Source organism: Dermochelys coriacea, chromosome 7 (assembly GCF_009764565.3).
Source record: "Dermochelys coriacea isolate rDerCor1 chromosome 7, rDerCor1.pri.v4, whole genome shotgun sequence".
Classification (NCBI taxonomy): Eukaryota; Metazoa; Chordata; order Testudines; family Dermochelyidae; genus Dermochelys; species Dermochelys coriacea.
In genome coordinates, this window is record NC_050074.1 from 99,174,003 (window position 1) to 99,201,275 (window position 27,273).

At 41.2% G+C, this 27,273-nt stretch overlaps 1 protein-coding gene across 3 annotated transcripts; it reads right to left on the reverse strand.

The window, feature by feature from the left end:
- On the reverse strand, positions 1-27,273 carry DPYSL4 (dihydropyrimidinase like 4). Of its 3 annotated transcripts, XM_043518979.1 has the most exons (15): positions 26,911-27,273; positions 20,817-20,905; positions 19,814-19,998; positions 18,689-18,853; positions 17,139-17,200; positions 16,957-17,037; positions 13,585-13,653; positions 13,345-13,465; positions 12,207-12,363; positions 10,937-11,078; positions 9,421-9,591; positions 7,445-7,624; positions 3,557-3,728; positions 2,283-2,318; positions 1-1,258 (listed from the first exon to the last, which is right to left on the reverse strand). In XM_043518979.1, the coding sequence occupies exons 1-14, from the start codon at positions 27,256-27,258 to the stop codon at positions 2,293-2,295; spliced, it is 1,968 nt and encodes a 655-aa protein (XP_043374914.1). In that variant the 5' UTR covers positions 27,259-27,273; the 3' UTR covers positions 1-1,258; positions 2,283-2,292. The 3 variants fall into 3 exon arrangements, with proteins under 3 accessions (XP_043374914.1, XP_038266929.1, XP_038266930.1); XM_038411001.2 differs by lacking the exon at positions 2,283-2,318; XM_038411002.2 differs by lacking the exons at positions 2,283-2,318; positions 26,911-27,273 and adding an exon at positions 25,049-25,524.

Here is a 27,273-nt window from a genome sequence, read left to right on the forward strand (position 1 = left end):
TTTTGGTGATTTCCAACAAACTTTATTGAAAGCAATGAACAAAAAACAAAATAGTGATTTTGTTGACATTACATGCTTAGTTTTATGGAATGATACTGCATATAAGATCACCTTTACTGTACATAGCTTTAAATATAATAAACCTGTTGTATTAAGATTTATAAAAGAGTCCATCAGATGCAACTGGCCTTCAATGTGCCTCCGCTTGCTACTTGGAAAATTGTATAAATAATCTTTAAAAAACGAGTCTAACAAAAAGACTAAAATACACTGGAACTTTCACTGTCATCTCTGTGTTCCAGAAATACAACAATTAAAAAACCCAAAAAACTCAATGCATTAGTATGCCTATATCGACACTATGACAACTAACTCCATGAACATTCAGACCACACTTCGATTTCTTATAGTCATGCTGTCACATTGGTACAGAGTGACAATGATTCCCAAGGCATGTTCAAGGCCTGCGCAATGAGAGTGTATAAATATATGATTACTGATCATTTCAACCACAATATATATAACTAACTGTATTAAAAACATACAGAGTTGAGTGTTTACCAGTTAAAATTCCTTAGAATACAAAGGGCAGTAGTTGTTATTGGAAAGGAAACAAAGAACCTATTAAACACAAAACATGTCTTCAGCTTTGTCCTGATTACAAGACAGCTAGCAGCATGGCTGAACACATTTTTAAATGAACTTCTTATTGTTTACATGCACGTGTTAAAGATCTGCTGAATATCTATTTGAGAGAGAAACGTATTTAAAATGATGGGAGTTCTATTATCTTGGGCATTTTTAGCCTATTTTCCACTCAGAGAAGAATCGGGGGTGGGCAAACTGACGCATGGTTAATTTCATCCTGAGCTTGATGGCAGATCAATTTTATATTTCTATGGTGTCCACTCCACCCAAGCCCCTTGCCCTGGCAGTGTACATTATGGCCATATAATTAATTGGTAAGGTTGCTACTTAGAGCTACACTTCTGTTGCTTACAGCTCATAAAACAAGGTATTCTGGGTGAGTGTAAACAAGGCAGTCTTTTAAGATACATTTTCTGTAAATGCGAAACAGATTTGAAAAATGCAGTTCCCCAGATCACCTGCTCCAGTGGAAACCAAGACTGATTGGCAGGGAATACAATACATCACATTTGGAATCATTATGACAAAGATGTAATATTGGAACGTCCACCAGGGGGTGCGATGATTTTTTGAGCAGGGCGTCTTGCAATATGGTCATCTGTTTGAGATCCTAGAAGAGAAAGCATAGAAATTGAAGGGCTACAAACAAGTGAGGACCCCATTGATTTAAATATAGGAATTATTAAATGAAATGTTTTTGTTCATAACAATATACGGTATATGTACATGAGTAATCAATAGCAATTTATTTGTCCTTAATGCATATTGATTTGGAAACTGAACAATAAAATTCAAACAAAAATAAATACCTACACTTTTTACACTTTGGGACTTTATATATAAGGTATGTAGCAGTGACATGACCAATGAACTGTAGAATCTGTAGAATCTTGTAATTTGTAGTTAAAATGCTTTTGAATTTTAGCAACCCTCGTAATCAGCACTGAAGCTATGAACTATACTGATAATTTGAAGATTAAATAACATTATTATGTTTTCACGCTCAGATTGAGATCTAACCAAAGCATATTTCAAGCTTAGTAGTGGGGAAACTAAACATGCTACGATTCATAATGAGAATAAATTAAAAGGGTTAATTATAGGAAATGCTGTCAAATGCAATGAAAGAGTGTATTCTGATTGGAAGGAACTGGAAAATTCTAACTGGTTTCCTGGAAAGATCCTTTGCATACTGATTCTAGAAATTCTTTGTAATGATTTGTTTCTCCATGAATAAATAGTTTCCAGATAATAACATTTTGGGACTTCATTTCATGTAAAGCTGTCAAGGATCCATATGATCTTAGTCAATTAAGTGCAGAGTTTTATCTGTCACTGTATAATGTGGCATTTGCTTTCAAAATTCTTCTGAGTTATGGCACACATGTTCATGCACCAAGTACAGTGTGACACTAAGTTGAGCAGCGCATGCATGATGTTCATATATGCCAAATAACTTAAGAAATTGTGTGTTGTACTCCCATGATTCAAATAAAACTCAAAATTGCATCACTGTGGATAAAATAGCAGAAACTATCTTTCACAGTATGATTTTTTGTATGTAGAAGTCAAATTTCAACTTTATTTACACCAGGATTTATATCAAAATGAACTTGAAATAAATTTAAACCTACCATTGTACAGCTAGATATGCAGTACTCTTCCCTTTCCTAATGAAAGGGAAAAAAAGGGATGGCTGTCATAACAACTGGTTTGCATCTTCAATTCAGGAAACTCACAAGCAGTAAATCTTCTATGTGAGTGTATTATGCCTTTATAGAGATGTGACAGTCTCCAAGCCATTGGCTGAAGCACTGCTGCTCTGAGCATTCATTATAAGATCTGGGTGACCATTCCTCCTTATATCAACTTCCCCTACTAGCTACTAGTTTAGTTGTGATTCTTCCTTTTTTAAATAAAATCTTGAGAGACTATCTTTTCATCTAGCCAATGACCTCCCCTAAAACAAGCTACTGTACACGAACATTTGTCATCTTGCCTCCACTCTAGCCACAGTGCTGAATTTGTCAATTGCTGTATATGTGTTTAGTAATTTTCTCTTCTGTAACTATGATGCCTTCTCTCTCTCTCTCTCCCCATCTGCCTTGACCTTTGTGCTTTAACCATATAATATTACTTGATACCTTTTCTTTGTTTGTTTGCATCTCAGCCATCTATTTTCCTCTCATAGGTTTCCTACATATCCAACCACTTCTTTTATGGAATCGGAAAAGGACACAACTCAGGCTGAATTCCTGACCCCAGTGAAGTTAACAGGAATTTTGCCATCAATTTCAATGGGGCCAAGATTTCAACCTCTGTTGTCAGACCTCATCAGTCTGATGTCTGTCCTTGGCTCCTTTGTCTTCTCTGTTTCATATCCATTGGCCACCTCATTTTTAAATTCAGACTTGACATGCTTCCTCTTTGGTATCTTGTGACCTACATACTTTAATGTATTTGCATGGATAGCTTTCAACCGTCTGGAAGAATTTTGTGTTGCTTTTGTATGTAAGCAATAGCTCTGCAAATTGTACTGTAGCAGGAAAAGTGATTTCTCAAAAGCTGCAAGGCAATCATCACATAAACTTAGTTGTTAATACAATTTGTGTTTTACATTAGCAGAAATTACTAATGCAATTCTAGACCTCAATCTTTTTCTTCTACTTGAGTAACATAACATAAGCTCTGACTCTGCCATTGAGCTCAATTTGAATGGACCCCTGCATCCATTTGGAGTTGCATTAACTTCAGCAGGGTTCCTCATGGGTGCACAGGTCTGCCTGCAGGGAGCTCACTGCAAGACTGGGGTATGGTTTGTAAACAATATTTGCACTTCTCAGTCAGTCTAAGCTACCCATGTTCATCTCTACCTGCAAATGCTACTGTACCCACCTAGCAAACTTACCAGACAAGCTGAACCCTGACTGATGCAGATTACGGACAGGAAGAGTTGGTATTTTGCCTGAGCAGGGAGCTATCCTTGAAGTAGGAGTGGGGGCTACAGCTTTAGCAGTCACTATGACATCATGAACTGGCCCATCATAAAGCCCCCTGGGAACACCATGAATTTCAGCAAGCTGTAGTGAGATAGAGGATAAACATGTGAGCTGTTTCTGAATGAAATGATGAGAAGCTTGAAGCTGAAATCTGTTCCCTTACTGATTTTTCTTCTCTCCATCATACATATCCTGATTTATTATTGTAGGGTTGCACATAGGTTCAGGTTATTTGTTTGAGGAGAAAGAACATTAAACATTTGCTCTGGAAAATTATTTTACAGGGAAGTTACATAGATTTTGGCCGGCATAAAAAAGAAAATGGCAGGTCAGTTTGGGGCTCCATCATCCTTGTTAGTCTCCCATACAAAGGTCCCTTTCCATTAAATTGGCCACCTGGTGATGATATGGTATCCTGGCTCCCCCAAAGTATAATACAGAGAGATTAAATAGGAAGTGTTTGCTGTCAGGATATCTTAGAAACAGTGAGCATGGACACTAAGGCCCTGTTACACTGCTCTCACCTTAAATTACAATAACACCCAGTTTCAGGCCACTTTAACTGCTAGAATTGTGTAAAGGGGCCTTAGGGAAAATCAGTCAAGCCCAGTGTGTCAGAATCAACCTCAATGTGTCTTCAGGGTTCTATCATTCATTTTATTACTATTCATACTGTTAATGTCTTTCTTTTTACTATGCCTCAGTGCATGCTGAGCTCTGTACACTGCCACAGAAAGTTATTGGCCCTTCCCTGAATAGCTTGCAATCCAGTTGATTCTTCAAACCAATATTCTTCACCTCCTAACATTGAGATAAATATTTTCCTCTCCAGGGCTAGACAGGCACTTTGCAGTGGACATGAGGAAGGAGCAGCGCATAATTTTGGCTTATTGGCAAAAGACTTACTGTATTTTTATTTTTTGTTACAGAGAACACACAAAAAAGGCATTTTTCCACCTCACATTCCATTCTGTTTTTCCTTTGGTATGTTGTGAGTTCTGATGTGACACAACTCAACGGAACTTGACACAGCATGATTAAAATGTCCTATTGCATCAGGTGCTACTTTAAACCATCCATCTTCTTGACTGGTAAAAAGATCTGAAGTTAGTGCAGAGAAATAGCTACAATACCAGTACTCCATTCACATTATTACCTGCGGATAGCCATTTCTCATCCCAAGCCACACAATGTACCAGTCATTTTATGATAAAAAACTAGAACAGAGCATTTAGAAAATAGAAAAAGGGTTAGGTTTGAGCATAAAGAAGTCAGGACAGATATAAATTGTAAAGAATAACTATTCTGCATTTTAAAATAGCATTTGACTTTCATTGCTAACCTGTCATGCCATCTGATCTTCATCTCTGTAATACTGAAAACTGTGTAAAGTTGATATCCAATGCAATATTTTCCAACACCATTTTGGACCCTTTTCTCTCTCCAAAAAGCCATTGCTAGACAAGGGACCAAAAAACGTAATGCAGACAACCAGACTAACTGCCCATAATATCAAACGTGACTGCCCACATGAATTAACTTCACAAGCAATCAGCGACCACCTGATCTGATGCTTAACTCAGAGTCTAGGAACTCCAGCTTCATGTGAGCAAAAGTGTATATTTAGAAAAGTGCCTTCCTTGGATGATGAAAAATGACACAATGTTTTTACTTTCAAACATAACATAGATGGAGTTTGATTGGTAGCAAATAGCCTGGAGGCCTTTTGTCACATCGAGTGGGATCAAACAGACTTAGCAATCGCTTATCTGCAAGTTAAGAAGGGTGCGAGATCTGAGGGGAAAATGAAGGTAGGAGAGCATACAGGAGCAATTCTTCATATTACAGGATAAGTGTCATTTTCATGGCCATACCAGAAACTTAGGAAGGACTGCAGGTGGGTGAGAAGGCAGGTAATATGGTCATGGCACAGATCATTGCTTCCACTCTAGTTTTAAATGACCAACTTTAAAAGCTAAGGCTAGCTGCCATGAAAAGAATTTATAGTTTTTAAAAGGCTCTGTCAGTTTCTTTTACTTGTTCTGCCTTCCACTGTTGTACCTCTATTACAGCAATGAATTCACAGAGAAAAGAAAAGCTATAGTAAATCACGTCATGTGGTTATTGCTGTAGTTGCCGATGTGCATTGATGTATTTGGGAGAAATGAAGTGGTTACTGATACTTGCCCTCCATACATCAAATAATGAAAACATCCACAAAACACATGGAAAAATGGAGCCGTGGTGCAACTAAGAAATGATATAAAAAGCCACCAAAGGAAGCTAGTGTAGAACAGGGATTGGCAACCTTTGGCATGTGGCCCATCAGGGAAATCCGCTGGAGGGCCGGGATGGTTTGTTTACCTGCAGCGTCCGCAGACTCAGAGATCACAGCTCCCACTGGCTGCAGTTCGCCATTCCAGGCCAATGGGAGCTGCAGCAAGTGGCGGCCAGCACATCCCTCGGCCCGCGCTGCTTCCCGCAGCCCCCATTGGCCTGGAACGGCAAACCGTGGCCAGCGGGAGCTGTGATCGGCCGAACCTGTGGACACTGCAGGTAAACAAACCATCCCAGCCCACCAGCGGATTTCCCTGATGGGCCGCATGCCAATAGTTGCTGATCCCTGGTGTAGAATAAGCCTTATTGGTCCTATAAAATGAAGGAACTAAGGAAAATATTTCTGAGCTTCTTGTATTGGCACCTTATCTATTAACTATTTACTTACATACAGAAATAGATCATTCCTGTGACAGAATTGCCATATCAGTTCCTATGTTACCCTTCTCCCAGTTGCCAGCACAGGGGATATGGCAAGCAGGAAGGGAGCAACTCTGTGTACTAGCAATCCAGGGCACAAATGGGCAACCTAAAGAGTAAGTCAAATCAGGAGAGGTATGAGGAACTCCCTGTTCCCCTGCAATCCCCGTTGACTTTGACATTGTTTAGAATTTTCTCCAATCTAAACATTCTTGGATGAGCACATACTTGCTACAATAACATGCATGTAACAGATTTAAAGTATTTGTCCAGAACATACTAATGACCAATTTGCACAATTGGAGGCAATAAGCATTTGCCAACAATGGCTGAAAAGACTTGTGAGAAGAACTTAATTTCGTTATGGGATATATCACAAAGTGTGGTTTCCTATATTGGCTATTTGAAATAAAAATATCAGAGACCCACTCAGCCCGGGACATCTCTAATGAGAAATATCTACAATTAAATTGTAAAAATGTTGCCATCATTTCATTATAATGTATCATGTCATTCAGATGAAATACATTATTTTAAAATCTTTTACCTTTCAAACTGAATTTAGAAGGACCATGCAATTAGATACATAATGTATCTTACATCTTTGTACTTTTCCTGTCTACTCTCCTGTAATTAGTAGTAGATTAGTTTATCCTTGAATCTCCTTGAAGACTTTCTATTTGTCCAATACATACCTTATCATCCAATACAACATATTTGATGGAACTGCATATTAAAATTCAATATAGTTTTCTTTTATTTTAAGATGAATGTGAATTAATAAGTGGTATCCGGTGTAAGAATTGCCATTTGTACAGTAACATTGTTTATGCATAAGCCAGGCAATGCACAAGAGCAGTGATTTGATAGTTTTACACGTTTTCAAGGCCTAAAAGCAGATAACATTAATTATATTTTTGCTCCTGTAAAGGGCTCCCTTTCCCTTCTCTGGGATTCTGTAACACAACACTAATAGCAATATGAGAACAGGGATAAATTAGAACAGAGATTGTTTTCTTGCAAATAAAAATTATCCTTACCCTGTTTCTTGCCTTTATTCTTTTATAAACAAAATCAGGGAATGTCTTTCTAGGAATGAAGCGACCAGACCCTTGAATGACAAAGAGGTTTCCATCTTCCAGCACAACTTTTCCTTGACTTATAACCACAGTAGGAGAACCACGGCACTCTGTTCCTTCAAATATATTGTATTCCACATTCTGACAAATCCAAACCAGGATATTCAGAGTTAGTTTAGGGTTAAGAACAAAAAAGCCATAAACCCACAGCCTACCCAATTTTTGTAATACTTTCTTCATGTATAATTAATCATTCCTTAAATAATCCTTTAGATTAGATTTGAAAAAATAAGGTTCTCTATCAGTTTGGTGAGCTAAAGCAAACTGGAATGGACAAACAAAATTCATGAACATTTAGTACTAGCCTAAACCACACACTATGCTACTTGTGAAGCAAACCAGAGCCCAATTTTAGGTATGAATAAGTTCCAATTGCTTAACCTAGATCCCCAGCAGGCTTCTGATGAAACTTGCCTTGGACTGACAGAATCTTTTCTATGTTTGTCAGGAAACTGCAAGTTCTCTAGCTGAACTGGTTGAAAAATTCCAGTTATATTTTTGGGAAATTTGAAAACATTTCATTTTTCAAAACTTCCCATGGAGTTTTTTTTTCTCTTTTTAAAAATATTCTCCGCGCCTCCAAATGATAAATCTTCTTCAGCTTTCAAAAACAATTTTTGATACAAAGGTAATAATTTTTGGTTTCTGAAGAGCAAAAGCAATTTTTTCTTTATTGAAAATCAAACTGAAAAGCAATTTTTAACTGAAACACATCAGTTTCTGTACAAACAAAAGACAAGAAAATTTCATTTTCTGAAAAATATTTCTTTTTGTTCAAAAAGTCATATCTTGTCAAAAATATTTCAACAAAATAATTTAAATCAGTTCTACCCTCTACATTTTACTAATGTTACATGTAGTTTTACCACTAACCCTTCAAATGCTTCTCAAGATCCAGGTGGGAGTTCAATTTAGGATACCTATGAACTGGGAAACCCTAGAGAAGGTACAGTTTGAACAGACACTGAGTCTTTCCCCAGTGGAATATTACCAAAGAGAGAGTGACAAGCCTGTTTGGGACTAGGGAAGGGGTAGGAAAGCTGAGTTTGGCTCTCCAATAAGACTCATGTTGTTGAAAGATTCCCTTTGGCAAATGGCTTTTGAGAGTGGGGGTAGTTTCTCAGCTGGTGAATCATTTGCAGAGATAAGGGTAAGGACACATTCCTAAGTAGGTGATATTCATCCCCACAAGTTAGCCTAAAGTTCCAGTTGGTGAAGTGGGAATTTACCAGAGAAAGGGCTGAGTAAACACAGAGTAAGGACCTCAGGGTTTGTTCCAGTATGAATGGCCCCTACATAGCTGTCCGAAATGGAATCAATCTTGCTTCCTCTTTTTAGTTTTACATTTGAAAGAGTAGAGCCCTTTTATTTATACAACCCTCAGGGAATATATCAACAGTCCCAGTAATATGCTAACTAAAACAAACTTTTATCTCAATAGTTCTGTTACATCTTTTAAAGCCCTTTAAAATTCCACATGTTCAGCAATTCAAGGTTATTCACTGGAATTCAGGAGAAATGCTGGGACAGGAAAATGTTCAGGTTAGGATTGTACATTTTTTTCTATGCCTACACAGTACATACTAATACTATCACATTTACAGAAAATAATGGTCATCATGTATTGTTTTACTACTGCATATTCTAGAGCATTATTCTACATATTTTTGGTGCCATTACAGTAAATGCCAATAACAAAAGAGATTTATTTCCCTTCTCCCACTGAGATTTAATAAACAACAATACTAATCTTTTACCCAAATTCTCTCTGTTTCAATTTCTCTCTGATTAAAGGGAATACATTATTTCCCTAATACTCCCTGGTTGCAAAATCCTATATAAAAAAAAAGAAATTAAATCTCACAAAATGATTTTACCAGATGGTGGGTTTTTGCTGAGACAATTTTTGTAGACTTGGGATTCCATATAACTAGGTCAGCATCAGAACCTACAGCAATTCGTCCCTTCCTGGGATAAAAATTAAAGATTTTGGCTGCATTTGTACTGGTCACTGCTACAAAATCATTCTCATCCATCTTCCCTGAGGCCTGGAAATCCGAAAGAAAGGAGACTGAGAAAGGAAAACTATTACCAGAAAATGAAGTCTTATCAGAAATGAATCTGCAATTTCATCTAGAATTTATGATATTTGTACATAAAAAAGATCACACAATCGTTGGCCGCGCGTTTAATTCAAAAATTGGCTGTCCCTGCAGGACTAGTAATTAAAGATTGTTAGAAGGTCTCATGTTTGAAAACTGATTACAGCTCCCATTTTATAGTCACTATGTAGGTACTCCTATGACAGGAATACTGCTCAACAAAACAGACACTACATCCCACAACACTGAATAATAAGTGTACATGGTAAAGTGAGGCTACAGAGAGGTCTGTGACAACTACTATGTATCATTATTCATTCATCTGGCAGCACTTTCATCTATAGGACTCATTTCTCTCAGCAAGTACTGGGCTCACACCCAGAACTTTCTTTGTTGATACTGAAGTGAGTCAGTCTTCAGATTATATCATTTCTTGTCTTAGATAGAAAAATATCATGTTTATTGGAACTGGAGTTTTCTAAGTGTTATTGATCCTCAACATGCTACTCAGAGAAGGATACAAGAAACTGAAGGTACCAGAAGAAAGGGCTCAGATAGTATAGTGATGGGTGAGGTATAAAAACCTAGACAGAGAGACAGGGCTCCAGTGAAGATGATGATGAATATTTTCAAAGGTGAACATTGTTAGTATAGGCTAAACAATTAGTGCATTGTAAAAAGCACAGCTGACATAACAAACCTGAAGAAGATCTCTGTGTAGCATGAAAGCTTGTCTTTCCCCAACAGAAGTTGGTCCAATAAAAGATATTACCTCACTCACTTTGTCTCTCTAATAACAAACTACACTCAAGATTCATTGTGGACCTGATCCAAAGCTTACTGAGGTCAACACAGAGACTCACAACTTATTTTGAGGGTGCTATAATGTTGCAGAAATTACAAATGAACAAATTCCATATAGCTTGCCCAGGCCTACTGGAAAAGAATACAAATGGAAACTCCATTTCTTGCCTTTACAAAAATCTTCTGGATGGACTTTTATTTCTGATCACAGTTCAGAATGGGATAGAATATTCTTCTAATAAGGAGCTCTTTCAAGATATTTGTATTCAAATGTTACATTTTCTCTCATTAACAAAGCTTTTTTAAGTAGCAGCCTACATAATGTCATACAATGAGGCATTTAGCAATGTAAGATGATCATGTACCTCTTTCCCTTCCATTAAAGAAAATCTTGCTATTGTCTAAATCCTCATATCTGACAAAAATGCCACTTGCATGCACTTGCATTGATAATTCAGCAAATATTTACACTTATTTAGTTACTTACCACACACTTCTCCCAAATTATTGACATTCTTTCTTCAATGCCATTTGTTCCCTCTGGAATAAGGGTAAAGTTATCCTTTCCTACTGCCTTCTGAGAGGTGGTAAATGTACAATGGGCACTGCCTGCAACCTGCAGATCCCCACTGAGTTAAAACAAACCAAAATGCAGTTAATGGACAAAATTGATTGCTCAGATTGTATTGTTCAGTGTAATAATTCAAGGGCCTTTTCTATGCAACCATATACTCTTTCAGAGTGAAATTATCTCCTGTGTAGCGGATTAAGTGTGACATAAATGGCTCATAGGTCTTGTGCTTAGCCCTCTGTGCAGCGGTGAATTTCATCCTTAGGGTAAAATTTTCAAAGGTGCCTAGGTGATTTAAGTTCTTAAGTCCATTGTATTTAAGTGCCTAGATACTTCTGAAAATGTTACCTTAAATCCCAAGGAACTGCACTCCTTAAATCAACATCCCAGTCTTGATTCTTGATCCATCCTTTTGGCCCTGACAGTCTTTCAAGAAATTATTCTAAAGGACCTTTTATATCAGGGGTATTCCTGGCTATGGCCTGACCCAGGGCAAAACCAGATTCTATATACCACAATCTATTATAACTCAACAAATTTGAGATAGGCTAATAGGGGTGGGAGAAGGAAAGGAGAGAGCTGATGTGGTTCTCTGGAATGAGGCTCTCTGGAGACATCTACTTATGGAGCCCTGAAACACCCTTCCTGATTTATGTCAAGGCTGTATTTAGATTGAATTATATGCATATTTTATTATCTGTTTGTGGACATTATTCCACAGGGCAAAGATTAATCAAATCAAATCTGGTTGCTTCCCTAGAGTCCAGTCACACCTCTAAAGAGAAGAATTTTGCGAAATCTCAGAGAATGCAAAATAATTCTCATCAGGAGACTAATTAGGGCAGAATATTTACTACTATAGGTGCCCTTCTACAGGGCAATAGTCTCGCCCTACACAGTCTTCATGTGTTACTTTGGGGCCTGATTTTTCCATCCCTACTCAGACTGAATAGTACTTTACTTGACAAGGAGTGCTGTTGAATGGTTCTATTCAGTGAGCTTTTTGGTGATGACTAGCGAAGACCCTAAGCCAAAACCCCAGATCCAGACAGCGTGGAACTATAAGGTGATTGGATCAAAACTCCACTCTGCTCTTTGGGCCCATCTCTGTGGTTGAATAATAATAACCCCAGGGACTGGGTTTTGTACCGCATGCCACTGTAATTTATTCTCCTTGCCAACTCACCATGATAACAGAGAAGTGAGATAATCAGATGTAGTAGGGTCAGGGCTAACTGGAGGGGATGTAACAAAGGCTGCAGCTTTGGCCCAATTCTTACTCCAGTAGTGTGATCCATCAGTGCCAAGACTTGCTGTAATTGGCTCTCCATACACAACTGTGCCTAAAGAATAATAATGCTAATACATAATCTGAAAATATGTAACATATTCCCAATGGTATACTCTCTTTTCTCACAGTGTAGACAAAGATGAGGAATAAAAGATGGTTTGAGCCAGTTTCTCTGTGTTTCAGTTTTCTGAATTTCTGTCAGCCAATCAGATTGCTACAAAATTGAATAGTATTCCTTGTAAAAGTACAAAGTACCAATCAAAAAACAGCCTTGGCCAAACCCTAGAGTCTATTAGGTACTATTTTTTGCTGAGAAAGACCAAAGAAAGCAGAACAAACACTTCAGGACATGGCTCCTTATTTGTAACAGGGAGGAGAAAGTGTCTAAAAATCCCTCTCAATGAGATACCAAAAATTACACAAAAACTGTGGAAAAAATGCACCCTCCTGATGTAACTCCATTTGAATCAGTTGATTTACACCTAGGATAGACTCAGTTTTGTATGTTTATGACTGCATATTTCTGTCTCTCACTTCTGTCACTCACGTCCATGCACTGTGGGCCAGATTCCCACCCCCGTTGGTGTAAATCAACACAGCTCCATTGGCTTCAATGGAGATCCCCAGTTGAAGATCAGTCCGAATTACTACATTCTAGGTATTGTGTTACCTTGTTTCCTTGGAGGAATATTTCTATTAGCTCCCAGTGTGTCAACAGTTTGAGTTCTCAGTCATTCCCAGTTTCATTTTTTCCATTCAAAGCATGACAAGAGGTTGGAAATGAATTCTTGACATTTTTTTCCAACTCTACCTAATGAGGCTTGTGTAGCAAAGTCTTCAGCCAATCTCTTCAACTCTTTTGAGTTCACTTCAGTGCAATTAAACTCCAGTACATTTTGAAAATTGAAGCTAACATCAAGTCTTGTGCTTTTCAGATGTACCAGAAATTGGCTACTTATGAACTCTTAACTCCCTTTCATTGCAGACAAGTAAATAGTTTTAATTAGTGTGTAAATGTAAAGTGGTGTTTTACCTTTTCGTTTTGCTTGAGCTATCACATCTGCAGCACCTTTGCTCATTACTTTTGTGACATACAGTGGGCAGTTGGCTTGTTTTGCTATTGTAATTGCACGGTACACTGCCTCTGCTTCAACCTTGGGAAACAAGAACACAACCAGGCGACATCTTACCACATCTCTTTTAGTTGAATGAACATGAGTGGAGACTTCTCTAAAGCTCTAAACATTTCCATTTGAAGAACTTAAGATATTACCTCCTCTGGGTGGCTAAGAACATGCCCTTCTGGCCCAGTAATTCCAAGTTCCAACAGTCTCTTTTGCTCCTAAGTGAATGTAGAAAAATGAGAGGAACAGTAAGTGATGGGAACAATTTAAAATAATGTGGGACTGGAACATCATGTCTAGAAGTACTTGAGGGTTATGGAAGTTCCTAAATAATATCCTGGAATGGCATTTATATCCATGACAATTAGAGCATCTTAGGAAGATGCACTAGACTCTGCTATGACAATAATAAACAAGACATTTTAGTGGGATTGGTCATACTACTCAGCATACTACACTCTAGTGATTTGACAACATATTGGTGGTGTTCACTTGCTCAGAAACAATTAAGCAATATGCAGTGATAACTATGTGTTTTTCCTGGGCTAATCATTCAGGCACTTCAAACTCACTGTGGAACAGGAGGCTGAAGGCTGGGTAGCTGCATCCCACAAGGCATTCCTATCCTTTTAGAAGTGCAGATTGAGGGGCTTGTGAAGTCCCATACATATTCCTGGTGGCAATGATTTATGCAGGTCATCCCAAGTGAGCATCGAAAAAGACTTTATACCACATTGCACTGTCCAGCATTCTGTGTATCCCCGCCCACACACACTTTCAGGGGAATGTTATTACTTTTATTAGAATTATTTCTTCATAGCCTTCAACGTATGGAGCCAGTTTTCTCTGTTGCCTGATCCAGTGCTTAATTTGTAATTAAAGAGGTGCCAGGGCTCAAGCAATTAGCTGCCGGGACTCAAGCAATTTTTATACTTTCATAACTAATGCAGCAAGCCCAAGTGCCAGGGCTATGAACTGCCAAGCTTAGAGGTGCTGGGGCTTGGCACTGGAAAGCCCTGGCACAAATTAAACACTGGCCTGATCCCATGAGGTACTGAGCACATCCACAGCTGCCCTCAACTATTACTGAAGCCAATAGAGGTAGAGGGAGTTCAGCTCCTTGCTCTTAGCATTAGGCCAAAGCATGAGCCTCAGAGAGAGAGAAAATTATAACTAACACCGGAGAAACATCTCTAGGGCTAAGAACAAATGCTGTGTGTTCCATCAGTAAGCTGGGAATCTCACTATCCACCAATGATATAGAACTCCCTTTGCCAGCTCTGCAGAGGCCACTAAAGATAATCTGCCACACTCGGAAAAACTTCAGTGTGCTGCTCACCTCTTCATAGGCTTAGGGGGTCAGATTTGGCCCAGCCGCCTCTTTGTCATGATGGGGGGCAACCAGGCCAAATCTGCTGCCAAAAGCAGCTGCCCAGAAATCTGTTACCCTAGGCAGCTGCCTAGTTTACCTATTGGTAAAGCAGCCCTGGCAGCTCTGAAAGAGGGCAAGATATATGATCCTAAACCTGTCATTACTGAAGGGCTGACTATTGCCCATCCTGACCCTCAAGCCACTGTAATGTTTGTGAAGAAAACCCCATGTTGCGGGGAGCAGGGGGAAGGTGAAGGAAATGTTTCTTTAACAGGCTGTTCAGGGGTAGGAGGGAATGTGGATGTTTGAAGCTCCTCACAGCATGGAATGTTGGAGGCATTCCCAGCAAAGATGGACTGCTCGGCAGAGTGCAGGTGCATGTTAAATGCCATTTTTCCACAACTAATCAAATAGTTATATCCATGTATATTTTACACCTCCTTGTGCCACCTTGGCCCTCTGCATCATATGAGGAGCCACCCAGGATATTTCCATTGTTTGCCCTCTCTCAGGGTTTTTGCTGGGGAAGGACCGCTTTAAATTGCAGTTATTGCTAATAATTGCTAATTATTCCTGTCAGCAGACGCTGTTCAGGGGATATGCTGAATCAGCACATTCCTTGGCTGTCCTGGCCACACCCCTTCTTATCTAGCATTGTCCACATTTTGTGCAGTGCTGACTCCTACCCATCGTCAATGGAGGGGTAGATTCTGTAATTTTCTGCTGCCCTCTGTGAACAATCTGCTGCCAAATTTATGGATTTTTTATTTCTGCACCATCCATGTTCCCTTTGCAAATATCCTGGAAGTTCACCTCAACGGCTCTAATGTTATCATGCTGCAGCTTAAATAGATACTTTTGAAGATATTGAACTGCTTGGGATCACATTATGTTTAACAGCCAGCTAGGGAGAATGAAAAATCCTAGTGGGGAAAACTGGTATTAAGTTCAGGCCTGTTTGATACAAAAAGGCCACTTGAAGTGTTGAGAAATGGCATTTAATTATAAAGTCCTCTCTTATATAATACTACCCATTCAGTTACCTGATTCTTATTCAGAATAAATGACAAGTTTACTTATATTCTGCATTGTATATTCCAAACATTTATTTCACATTTTTCTAGGCTAGACTAGAGATAGGTAGAATGAATCAATACAAATTTTGAATGCAAAATACTCCCTTGTTGCTATTTGACCCTACATTTGGAACTATGTATCCATCTGAAATGTACACTACTGTGAAAGCCTCAAATCTGTTGAATGTTCAGGGCTAGAGCCTCCGATTTTTAAACAAAATGAGAATAAGACATCTCCAAAAGCGGGCACAATTTAGAGAAGTAAGAAGCCCTAAAATCTGCAGACAGCTGTTATAAATGTACCTGTGATGATAACCAACTGGACGCAAACAGTCAGCATGATGCCTCTGCTTTTAATAAGGACTCCAGGTCTCCTTCCAAGCTCTTCTGCCAATATATGATGTCACAACAGGCTTTGCTGCCAGTCCACTCCCTCCAAAGCTCAGGTAATCAGCTTATCCTAAAGGCCAAATCCTGCTTTGTTGTGTGGGTGGGTGGACTAGGCAGGGAAGAAGATGTAGAGAGCACCCTCTCTCTACTTGCAACATGCCTTAACAGGGCAGAATACCAACCTAACACTGCATGGAGTACTGAGGAGAGAAACGAGCTTCTGCTTTGGCTACTACACTGCAGACCCAAGAAGGTTTGCTCTACAGGCAAATTTATCGAATTTTTATTTCTGTACCATCCATAGTCCCTTCTGCAGATATCCTTGAAGTTCATCTCCAGGGCTCTCATGTTTCCTTAACTCAGCCACTGAAGTCAATGAAAGTTTTGCCAATAATTTCAATTGGAGTTTGACCTGTGTGATACTGTGACTGGCAGCATGCACTAGTGGAGCATATGCTGATTCTTTTCACAGAAGTAGCCAAGGGCTCCCAGCAATGTATGCCTCCTGGCCAGCTTTGTGCCACCTGTTTCTGAGCTGGCAGGATGACTCAAATGCTGGAAGTGTGTCTGGCACTGCTCTGCCCCGTACTGCCCGTTGTGCAGCCACTTCATTTCAGGGCAGCATTTTGGCTTATATTAATATTGTGACTAGTTTTTAATTTAAATGGATACATTTACTATACCTCGTCAATGATGTCTCCATTTTCAGCATGCACTTGGGCAATGGCACCCAGGTCGCGAATAATGCTGAATATTTCATACATCTGTCAGAAAGGAAGGAAAGAATTTCCTAGAGTCAGATAGGTCACAGTTTATACAAAGTGTAGTTGATTACTTTTATTGCATTTCAGTTATTCTGTGTTACCTGGGCATCAGTGCACTGGAGCTTGTCTTTATAAGCCATGAAAACTAGAAAGGAGTTCACACCTTAAAAAAAATAAATTACATGTATATTTATTGTCACAGCTGAAACCAAATCACTCAATGTCTACTAGAGAGGGATGGAAAAGGTGGTGTTCAGATCTAGATAAGGTTTTTAGACTTGTGATGAGGACTGAGATTGAATCAAGGCTAGGGTTCAGATTTTGACTAAAGGGCATGAAAACTTGTAACTGTTCTTATGAGATTTGGGCCCCAAATGTTGTAGTTCATGAAAGATGTTGTACCGTCATTAGTTTTTAGATGCATTTAAACCAGAGCCATTTCTAGTTTTAGATCCAACTTGGAACCAAAACCATATAGGTGAGTTCAGATTCATGGATCTGAATCTTAACCCTTTCCACAAACAGGTTTGAATTCTAAGCTCTAATGCTCGCTCATTTCTAGATGCTATATTTGAATCATTTTATTACAGCTAAAAGTACAAATTGAAGCCAAAAGCACTACATGCAAAACAATTTCCTTTAGTTATAGAACTCCATATACAACACTTACATATACTACATTGCACAAAATGCATAACTCATTTCTATCTAATGTGTACTCTGATTCATTTAGTGTTCAGGCCTAGCAAGTTAATTTCTATTGTATTGCTTTACACTGTTTTTATGTAGATAAAAACCACAAGAGTTTTTAACTTATAATCACACTATGAAATTCTCTCCATTTCATTACTATATATGGGTAAGTATGAAAAATGTCTGGTTTCAGCTTTGAACACCTGCTTCCTTAACTACCACTGAGAATTTTAATGGAAGATTCATTAATAATTTCTGTATTAACTGACAAATTCTGTCCCTGAATGTACAACTGCAATTGCCATTGAAGCCAATTAGATTTGTGTAGCACGTCTGAGCGCAAAACACAGCCCCAAATATGTGATTAATGCGACATATTAGTGAAATGCACTAATCCTGTGGTGGGTGAGTTCTTCAGTAGACAATGTCCACTAGGTCAATATCCACGGGTTCTTATATACAGGAACTACAGGTACAAGTACAAGTTTTTGTGAAGAGACTGTCAGTGCACAAGATATACACTCTACTTTCAGTACTGCAGGCTGGGAATGTGCTGCTTTATTCCACTATATTACAGAGTGGCTGGGGAATGGGGAAGCGCCCACTAACTAAACAAGAGGCAAAGAATTACTCATAATACTCTGAGTAACCCGGTTAACCCCTTGATATCCACTTTATTACAAAAGCAAAGTAATATTACACAATTTGGCCCTATGGGCCCAATCCTGAAATTCCTTACACAGATAAATCTCCAATATAGTCAATGGGAGTCCTGCCAGTGTAAGGACTTCAGAACTAGGCCCAATAATTTTACTTTTGTAAAGTTGTACTACCAAAGGAGGTTTCTTGATGTTAGAGGGATACATATTTCCCTAAAAACTAGCTGACCTTTTTTCTTGTGTTAACTTTCACTCTTGATGGTAACTAGGTTAATAGAATACTGGTTTTTTGTCCTTACCTTTGTCTTTCACTAGAGCTTCCAGTTCCTCTTTTATGCTCTCATGCCAGCGTGTGATGTCAATATGTAGTGAATAATCACAACAGGCTTTGCTATCAGCACACTCTCTCCATTGGTCATATGCAGCAACCAGATTCATTCCAGAGTCAGGGAATACATGGTCAACTGAAAAAATGTGTCAGCAGCCTTTATATGATGGGATAACACAGGGACATTATTATAATGCCCATAAATCTGCATTTGCCTAACAGTTTTCTATGGTAGGAAGGAAAAATTTTAATGCAAATTATTCTATAATTAAAAATGAGGAATATGAAAGCTTCCAAACTGTGTTTAACTACCATTAAGACAGAGACAATAACCAGCAAAACAAGTCAATTCCAAGTTGTGGCTAACAATACAACCTGAATTTGTCTCCTTGTGTCTAGATAATATGGTGATGTGAGACAGGTGTGTGCTATCATATACATGCCAGGGGCCAATTCTGTCTTAGATATTTGGGCACAGCTTCCTTTGACTTTAGCAATCGCAGTCATGCATAGGTACTGTATTTCCCACTATACCTACCTATATTCCTCAGTATTAACCCGTGAGACCATTTATAGTTCAGTTCTGTGCCTCCAGTCAGTAAACACTGGACTGAACTGCGTGGTGGTTTTGTAAGGTCTACTTGGGATCAGATTGAGTAAATCAAAATAATTTTTACTTTGAACCTCAAAAGTATTTGCTCTCTCAACCCCAGAGCTGGAAACTAGTGCAATATTTGATTTCGTAACCAAGTCACTTTTCTTTCTCCACCTACAAAAAGCAAGGTATATAAATATAAATTTTCTGTGACCATCTAGTTAAAAAGGCCCAAATAAAAAGGTGCCTTATATAGCTTACAATGATAAAGGTGAAATGCCCTCATAATAAGTAGAATCTTTATATTTTAAAAAGGAATATATAACAAAAGCAGAGTTTATTAAAGGGAACTTAATACTTAGTACAATTGTAACTAACCTGGTCAGACCTAAAGTCTCACTCCTGTGTTAACTGACACTGAGCAATCTTTTCGATGGTGGGACACCTCATTTGCTATTTGAAAGATATACTTCTTAGAGTCATTGCAATGATGCTACTTACGTAACATGGTGGTTCCTCCTGCTAGGGCTGCTTTTGTGCCTTGATAGAAGTCATCAGCAGAGGTCATTCCCATCACAGGCATTTGTAGTCTAGTGTGGACATCTATTCCTCCTGGCATAACTAACTGGCCATAGGCATCAACAGTTTTGACGCCACCAGGAACTATCAGGTTTTCTCCAATTTGCCTAAAAACAGTATTAAGAAGTTCTACTAGCTGCAAATAACGTTTAGACAAAAATGTATTAACTTCCTGTTGTTAAAAGTGAGTATGTGTGTGTGCTCATGTCCGTTTCTGTAAGCTTTCCCACACTGTGCTGCCAATGCACATCAGTTATGCTCTCTTTTGAGAAATGGGGGATAGTTGGTGTCTTCAGAACTCTAAGGGAGCTCTAAGTTTCTCTCATTTTCTCCTGACTTAGATGCGCATTCTCTTGTGAGGCCTCATATCACAGTCACCATCCTTTTGGAAACAGAAGATTGGATGAAATTTCATTCAGACCCATAGCTGTTGCTTTTGAGAATTGTGAGCCAGTCTCTCATCTCCACTAGCAAAACACTTCCTCCAAAACTTTCTTAACTCTAGGATGGGATTGATCAGATCTGTCTCTCCTGGATGGCAGTGCAGAGCACCAATACCAGCCCCACAGGCCAGCCCATTTCAGGGCATCAAATGTGACCCACAGCTCTCTTCATTCATGTAGTCCTAGACGACACCCCAACTAGTACTAACAGTGACCTCAAATTTGATAGTAGCTACTAAAGAAGTAAGAAAGATCATTTTACTTGTTGCCTTCAAGAACACAGCTAGAACTCAAGAAAAGAAGTATGCCTTTCAGCTTTTTCTTCCAATGCCCTATGAACTATTGATTTTTTTCCAAAAGAATATTTTGAACATATTTCTGAGAAAATTAAAGGGGTCTCTGGAAATGATTATTCATATTAAATTGCACCAACAATGTTAAGTATGTAAATTCTAATACAAAATATTTCTTAAGTAACTTACTTTATCAAACTGTCTTCCACATAGATATCAGCATAAAATGATTGATCATCATTGACGATCTTTCCTCCTTTGATTAGAAGCCGGTCACTCTAATGAAAAAAAATATGTTTTCCAAGATTATTTTATTTAGAAGTTGTTTTACTCATTACAGGCCTTCATGCATAATAATCTATAATTGCCTGCTGCAGTTAAAGTCTGAGACAAAATATTTTGCATGTCTATTAGTCCAATTTAGTTTAAAAAATACACCCAAACTATTTCATGTCAAAGCTTGACTGTATTCCACATATAAAAAGTATAAGAAGTATTTAAAACTAAAATGACATATATTTTACATACAAATAAAACATGTTTTAACATCTTCAAATCAACCAGAAAGGGGATTTAATCTATATTTTCCACAGCACAAGCCTAAAGAACTGTATGCCGCACAGAAGATGTAAGGAGTGATTTAAAAAAAAAATATTAAGGCAAAGTTACAATAAAACATTCACATATTACAGTGCACATTACATATTACTCATTTTTTCATTAATTGCACATCCACAGCTTTGAATAGCTCTGCAAAACATTTTTTGTTCCACCCTCCAATATAAATAACTCCTGCCCAACTTGATCACACTAATAAGCACAAGGCCATCCTGCTGGTTTTGGACAGGGTTGATGTGACGACCCTTTTCGTAAATGTACACTTAACTGACTCATTTTATATAAGTAAGAGACAAAGGGTCACTACCAGCCTCCTTCTGCAGATGTGGAGACCAGTTATTTTTGCTGCAGTCTGTGCATATGTGCCAACATTTTAAAAAGTGTTTGCAAGGGACAGTTGTGCACCAAAGCCATGGATGTAGGGTTGCTTGGCCTCCCCCAAATGCTGTCACTGGCAGATTTTCTGTGCATTTGGGTGAATTTTAGCACTTATATAAATGAATTGAAAACATCAATTCAATAAGTTATCATAACCTCTTTCTGAGGAAGGTAACTATTACTCTCCCTATTTCACTGATGGGGAAATTGAAGCAGAAAGTTTAAGTAGCTGACTGAGGCCACAGATGAAGTCAGTGTCAGAACTGGGATTAGAATGAAAGTGTTACTTGCTTTCAGTGTTGTGTTAGCCCACTAGACCATGCTGCTTCTCATGACATTGAGGTGTCTCATTGTGGCCAGTGGCTACTTTGGCTGCTAAGTTGAGGAGCCATCATATTTGCAGACTGCTGGCTGGGAGGCAGCTTGCTGCAGGCCCAGCAATATTTGGGGCATCCAAAGTGGTACTGCTCTTCTACACATGGCAACTGGTCTGAGGTTCTCACGGAAATTGAGGAATCAGTGGGCATGAGTGTCACAGATCTGAAAGGTCAGCTTTAGGGGAGCTAATGGAGTGGCTGTGATCTTTTGGAAATCAATGAGAAATTTTCAACTCTAGCAATTGATTTGTATTAGTTTACATTTTCTAGGTTCTCTTTGCAAGGAAAAGGACTAGGCACCCACTGTTACATAAGAAAGTGGAGATTAACGGTTACATTTCCAGGTTCTCAAAATCATATTTTCCTGCAGCCCCGGGCTTCACAGATCCCAAAGGATTCTGACATTAGTCAAAGGATTCTTCACTAATCGCTGTCATTTTCCACACTGGGCATTTTAGATGCATAAGAAAATGTAGGATCAGGCTCATATTTTAAAATGTGAAACTGCAGCATAGTTTATTACAATTTTTCCTCCAACTGTGACCCCTAGAGTGACTCTAGAGAATTTACTCCCAGGGCTACAATGGCCACTGCTAAGTATTTTGATGCACATTTAAAAATAATTGCTGGATGTAACAACATGTGACAATACAGTCTAGGAGAGTGGATTACAAGACCAGAGAAATGTGCAATTATAAAATTAATCACAGAACACCACTTCTGAGCCTTGATTTTTCAGTCTGGGTCAAAGGGGTATGAATAAAGCTACTAAACAATTTTGCTGTGTTTATGAAAACTCCAAAACATATTTCATTTATATTCCACAGCCGTTAGTCTATTTTTCAACTATTTTTCTTGCTTCCCAGCCAAAAAGAGCCACCACATTCATTGACCCAGGGGAGCTCTGTTGGCCTCCTCCACTGTATATGCCAATATTCCCTGCTCTGAAAGCACACCCACTCTGTAACAACCACAAAATGCCAGATGTTCTTAACAGGCTTTTACTGAACTCTCTGAGTCCCTTACAACCTGTCACATATGCAGGCTGATTCTCTCTGGCTTACTCAATGTCACTTACTCAATGAACACTTTTAAAGGGGACTCAGTGCTATTTCTCTCTCCCCTTGTGCGGCTCCATTTTAGAACCCACCAGCCAAGAAAAAGAAGAAGAAAACATACTGCCCAAAGGTTTCTCCTCTCCTCCAAAAAAGTCCTGGCAATCAGGGTAAGGAGGCTCCTATTACAACAGTGATAGGGACCTGAATGTGGCACATTCCTCCACAACACAATGGTGATGAGAGATGGAGGATGGAGTGAGGCCCACTGCAACGAATGAGCATGAAATCCCACAGCTACAGTATTCTCGCTTTTTAGTATTTTGGGTTTACAGGCTGGACCAGAGGATATGGGTTTATGAACCAGGAGTAAGAAGACTATGGGGATCAGGGCTGATGGGGAAAGAAGACAGTAAACATTAAGTCCTGATTAAATATAGAAAATCATACTTTTAAAATTTTATTTCTGTTAATATAATGTGGCAGTCCTGCAAAATAGACCCTTCAGATTCAAAGATATGTATGTTTGCCTTTCTTTTAAAAGCAATATTTGTAGTCTCTTAGGTAACATGGCTGCCCTGGTGTGTGAAAGATAATAAGCAGGTGCACACAAGATCTGAAAAGCAGATGCCTATTGTTGTACAAGGGCCTCTTCCTGACAATATAATGCTGCAGAAACCTCTCTGAGTTCAAGTCAGATTATGTTCAACAAAGGACCACGTTAATTCTCCAAAGGGCTTTCATAGGAAGCTTGTAGTAACAAAGGCCTAAGACCAACCCCAAGAATACTCTTTCAACTTCCTCCTGTTTTGCTCTACCAGGTCTGATTTCATTTCAGAACTAAAACCCACATCCCATCTTGCTTAAGGAATAATGTATCTATAAATGATGCTTTAGAACTATATTTCAAAAATACTAATTATTAATAATAATTATTCTTTTCCAATCACCCTAAAATGTTGCAGAACTAGACAAAAATATGGCCCTGCAACCTAAATTGAGGGAATAAATACATGACATTCGAATAGACACTTTATCTTAGGCGCACAAGCAAATCCAAAGTTATCAAAGTCCATGCTTAGTCAATCATGTTATTTTTTTTATTTTCTGAACTCGTAGGCTGGGAGAAAAGATGTTGCTCTCTAAGGACAAGGCAATATAAGCACATTCAAACTGCTATGTCCTTCGGGCCCATCAACCCTTTATGAGAAATTAGGGCCTGAAAGGGAATGAGCTAGGAAACAAGGGAGCGCCAGCTTCCTAGCAGAAATAAAGCAGATTCAATGGCCTGAATGATTTGCAAAGCTGCTGATCAACAAACGTTCTCCTCTTCCTCCCGGAGTCGGGAAAAGCCCCTATTCTCAGGCTTCTCTGGGACTTGGTAGGTATCTGCAACCTCACCGTGCGCATTGTTTTCCTAACGTGTTTGCTGACTGTCCGAGCTCCTTGCCAGGGACCTTTTACTGGGGCACGATTGTCTCCGCTGCGATTTGGGGAATGCAGCGGAGAAATATTTGATACGGCCAGGCCAGCCCTCCTCCCCGCGCCGCCCAGACACAGAGCCCGGATTACAGGGCAGGCAGCCCAGCCATGGCAAAGACGCAATCACAGGACTCGCTAGAGAGCTGCTCCGCCGGCATCTCCTGCCGCCCCCAATCTTAAAACGATCCTGAAATACCCCCCCCCCGCCCCCGCCAGTATTTCCGAGTCCTGTCTCCTTCCCCGCGCTGCCCGGGTGCCGCACGTTTGTCCTGTCCTGCCCCTGTCCTCTGAGCGCTGCCAGGGGGCTGGATCGGTTAGTGTGGCCCCATCACCCTCCCGGCCCGGAGCAAACCCAGCAGCTCCCGGCCGATGGCTGCCCGCTGCGCCCGGGCTGCTGCGAATAAAACAGCCGATCGGAGGTTCGGCACAGAGAAATGCCCTTCCAAAAGGAAAGGGGGGCAGCCCCAGCCGCCGCCCCGCCAGGCCCCGGGCTGCCTGGCCTCCCTCTCACCGTGATCCGGGGGATGTTCTTCTTGCCTTGGTACGACATCTCCCCGCAGCTGCCTCTCCTTTCCGAGCGAGCGCAAGGGGCAGGAACCCACCCTCAGCAGGGGCGCTGCGGGGGCCGGGGGGTCCCTGCTGGCTCTGGGGCTGGCTCTCCTCGGCGGAGCGGGCGGCTTTTTGTGGCGTCTGTGTTTGTTCCTCCCTGGCTGCCTGTTGTTCTTGGAGAGCTCGGTGGCTCCCCCTGCTCTGGCAGCCCCGCAGCCTCGCTTAGCAGCTGCCTGATTAGCATTCCGGGCTCATGCTTCCCCCGACAGCAGCCGCCCGAGAGGCAGCCATGCAGACAGCCCGCCGGGGCCTTTCCCCAGGCACCAGCCACTTCCCTGCTCTCCTGGCACCGCGAACAAAAGCCGGCTTTCCCCACCCCGCCACCAGCCTGCCGGCCAAGAAAGAGCACGCCCGCCAAGGGCAGCAATGGCTGCGCTGTTTGTGCGGGGCCCCCCAGGAGCTAGGGAGTCAGACAGAGCCTTGCCAGTGGCTCATTGTTTCCATCCTGCAGCTCCATATATTTCTGTGAATCTTTGGTCAGGAAAGTTTGTTCTTAAGTCTGAAGATTTGTGCTCTGCAGATTTCTAAAGCGCTTGATTTCACTTACTCCGCTGACATCTGGCTAGGACTGTACCCACGTTGTGTGGGGGGGGGGGAAGGAGAGGCGGGGGTCCACTGGGTAAGCCAAGTTTAGTCTTTACAGTTATTTACTACAAATCACTTGTCAGCACAAATAGGCCTTTCTTTCCTCTTCAAAGCCGCCTTCCAGCAATTCCCTATCGGAGTCATAGGGAGTCGGGGCTTGTCCGCATCAGCACCCTCAGCTTCTACCCTGTTAGGGGCCTGGTGGAGGGCTTCACCGTGCTGCCATTGAAGCACTCAAGCTCGGCCATCAACTCCTTTCCAGACTCTTAGGGCATCTTTCCCAGTGCTCCCACTGACTAGTGGAACTGGCTTGGTCTCCAGTGCAGCAGAGACATGGACCCCTTGGCTTGGAAAGCCTCCTGGCCTTTGGACAACAGGGGATGGGGCACTCCATAAATTGCCCTGTTCTGTTTACTCCCTCTGAAGCATCTGGCCTGGCCACTACTGGAGGTTAGGATACAGGGCCGGATGGACCATTGGCAGCCCCCAATAGGAGTATGACCAGACTGATGTTCTTGTGACTGGGCAGCAGGCAAATGACTCATTTGGTCTGTCTGTCTGTCTCTCTCTCTCTCTGTATAAAGCCAGGTGTGTACCCCTGCTTGCCCCACATGCAGCAGTTCAGCTCTGGGCTGGTTTTCTGGGCCCAGGGGCCATGGGTGGGAATACATGTGGGCTGCACTTAAAAGTGAAACTGGTCGCCTGACAAACCCATTAATCCGTTTGTAATGAGAAAAAATAATCAGGCTGCACCTGGCACCGGCTCCTCCGCTGCGGCTGCTATTGATTCAGGGAAATGAAATGGAGCAGCCCAGCAGACCCCAGAGCCACCCGAGCCTGGCGTGGCCTCGGAAAGGCAGCTGCTGCCTTTGCCCGGATCCCCGTTTCTCGTAACATCCCCGACGAGGCTGGGCAGCGGCTTCGAGCTGGGACGTGCCGACCAGCCGCTGGTACCGGCCAGTGGAGCCTGCCCTGCCCACGCCGAAGCCAATGGTAAGGCTCCCATTGACTTTGGGGCCCACACTGTGCCCCTCCAGACGTCCCCCTTGGCTGAATTGCTAGCGCCGCGGGGTGACGCTGGCTATGAAGTTTTCCAAACCAAAGTGCTGGTTCCCCGCGCAACGTGCGCGCCCGCGGGCCGCTGCCTGGGCCCACAGAGCGCAGCCGCTTCCCCGTTACCTGAGCGTAGCCGTCGGGCGCGTCTCCTGCGGCCCCTGCGGCGGGCGGGGGAGGCTCCGCTCCGGCTGGGGTGAGGGCGGGGGCGCTGCGGCTCCCCAGCCCCTCGCCGCTCTCGCTGTGCCCTTGGGAGTCGCCGGGGAGCTGGCGGAGCGCCCCTCGCTCCGGCGTCTGGCCGCCTCTCCAGCCGCCGCCCAGCGCGTCCAAGTGCAGCGTTTTGTTTTCAAAGGCTCCTTCCACGCTGCAGAACATGCCCCCGAATTTCTGCCGGGGCTTGGGGCTGCCCGAGCCCAGGGCCGCGAAGTACGCGGGCAGGTCGGGCTCCCTCCGCTCCTGTCTCTGCTCCGCCATGGCTGCGGGCGAAGG

Bases quoted from the DNA above. Each gene is read 5' to 3' on its own strand.
- DPYSL4 (XM_038411001.2), bottom strand. From the start codon at position 27,258: ATGGCGGAGCAGAGACAGGAGCGGAGGGAGCCCGACCTGCCCGCGTAC. The intron at 17,038-17,138 runs GTAACACAGAAT...CCTTTCTGACAG, and splicing joins TCCAGTGCACTGATGCCCAG to ATGTATGAAATATTCAGCAT. The intron at 12,364-13,344 runs GTAAAACACCAC...ATTATTCTTTAG, and splicing joins AGCTCAAGCAAAACGAAAAG to GCACAGTTGTGTATGGAGAG.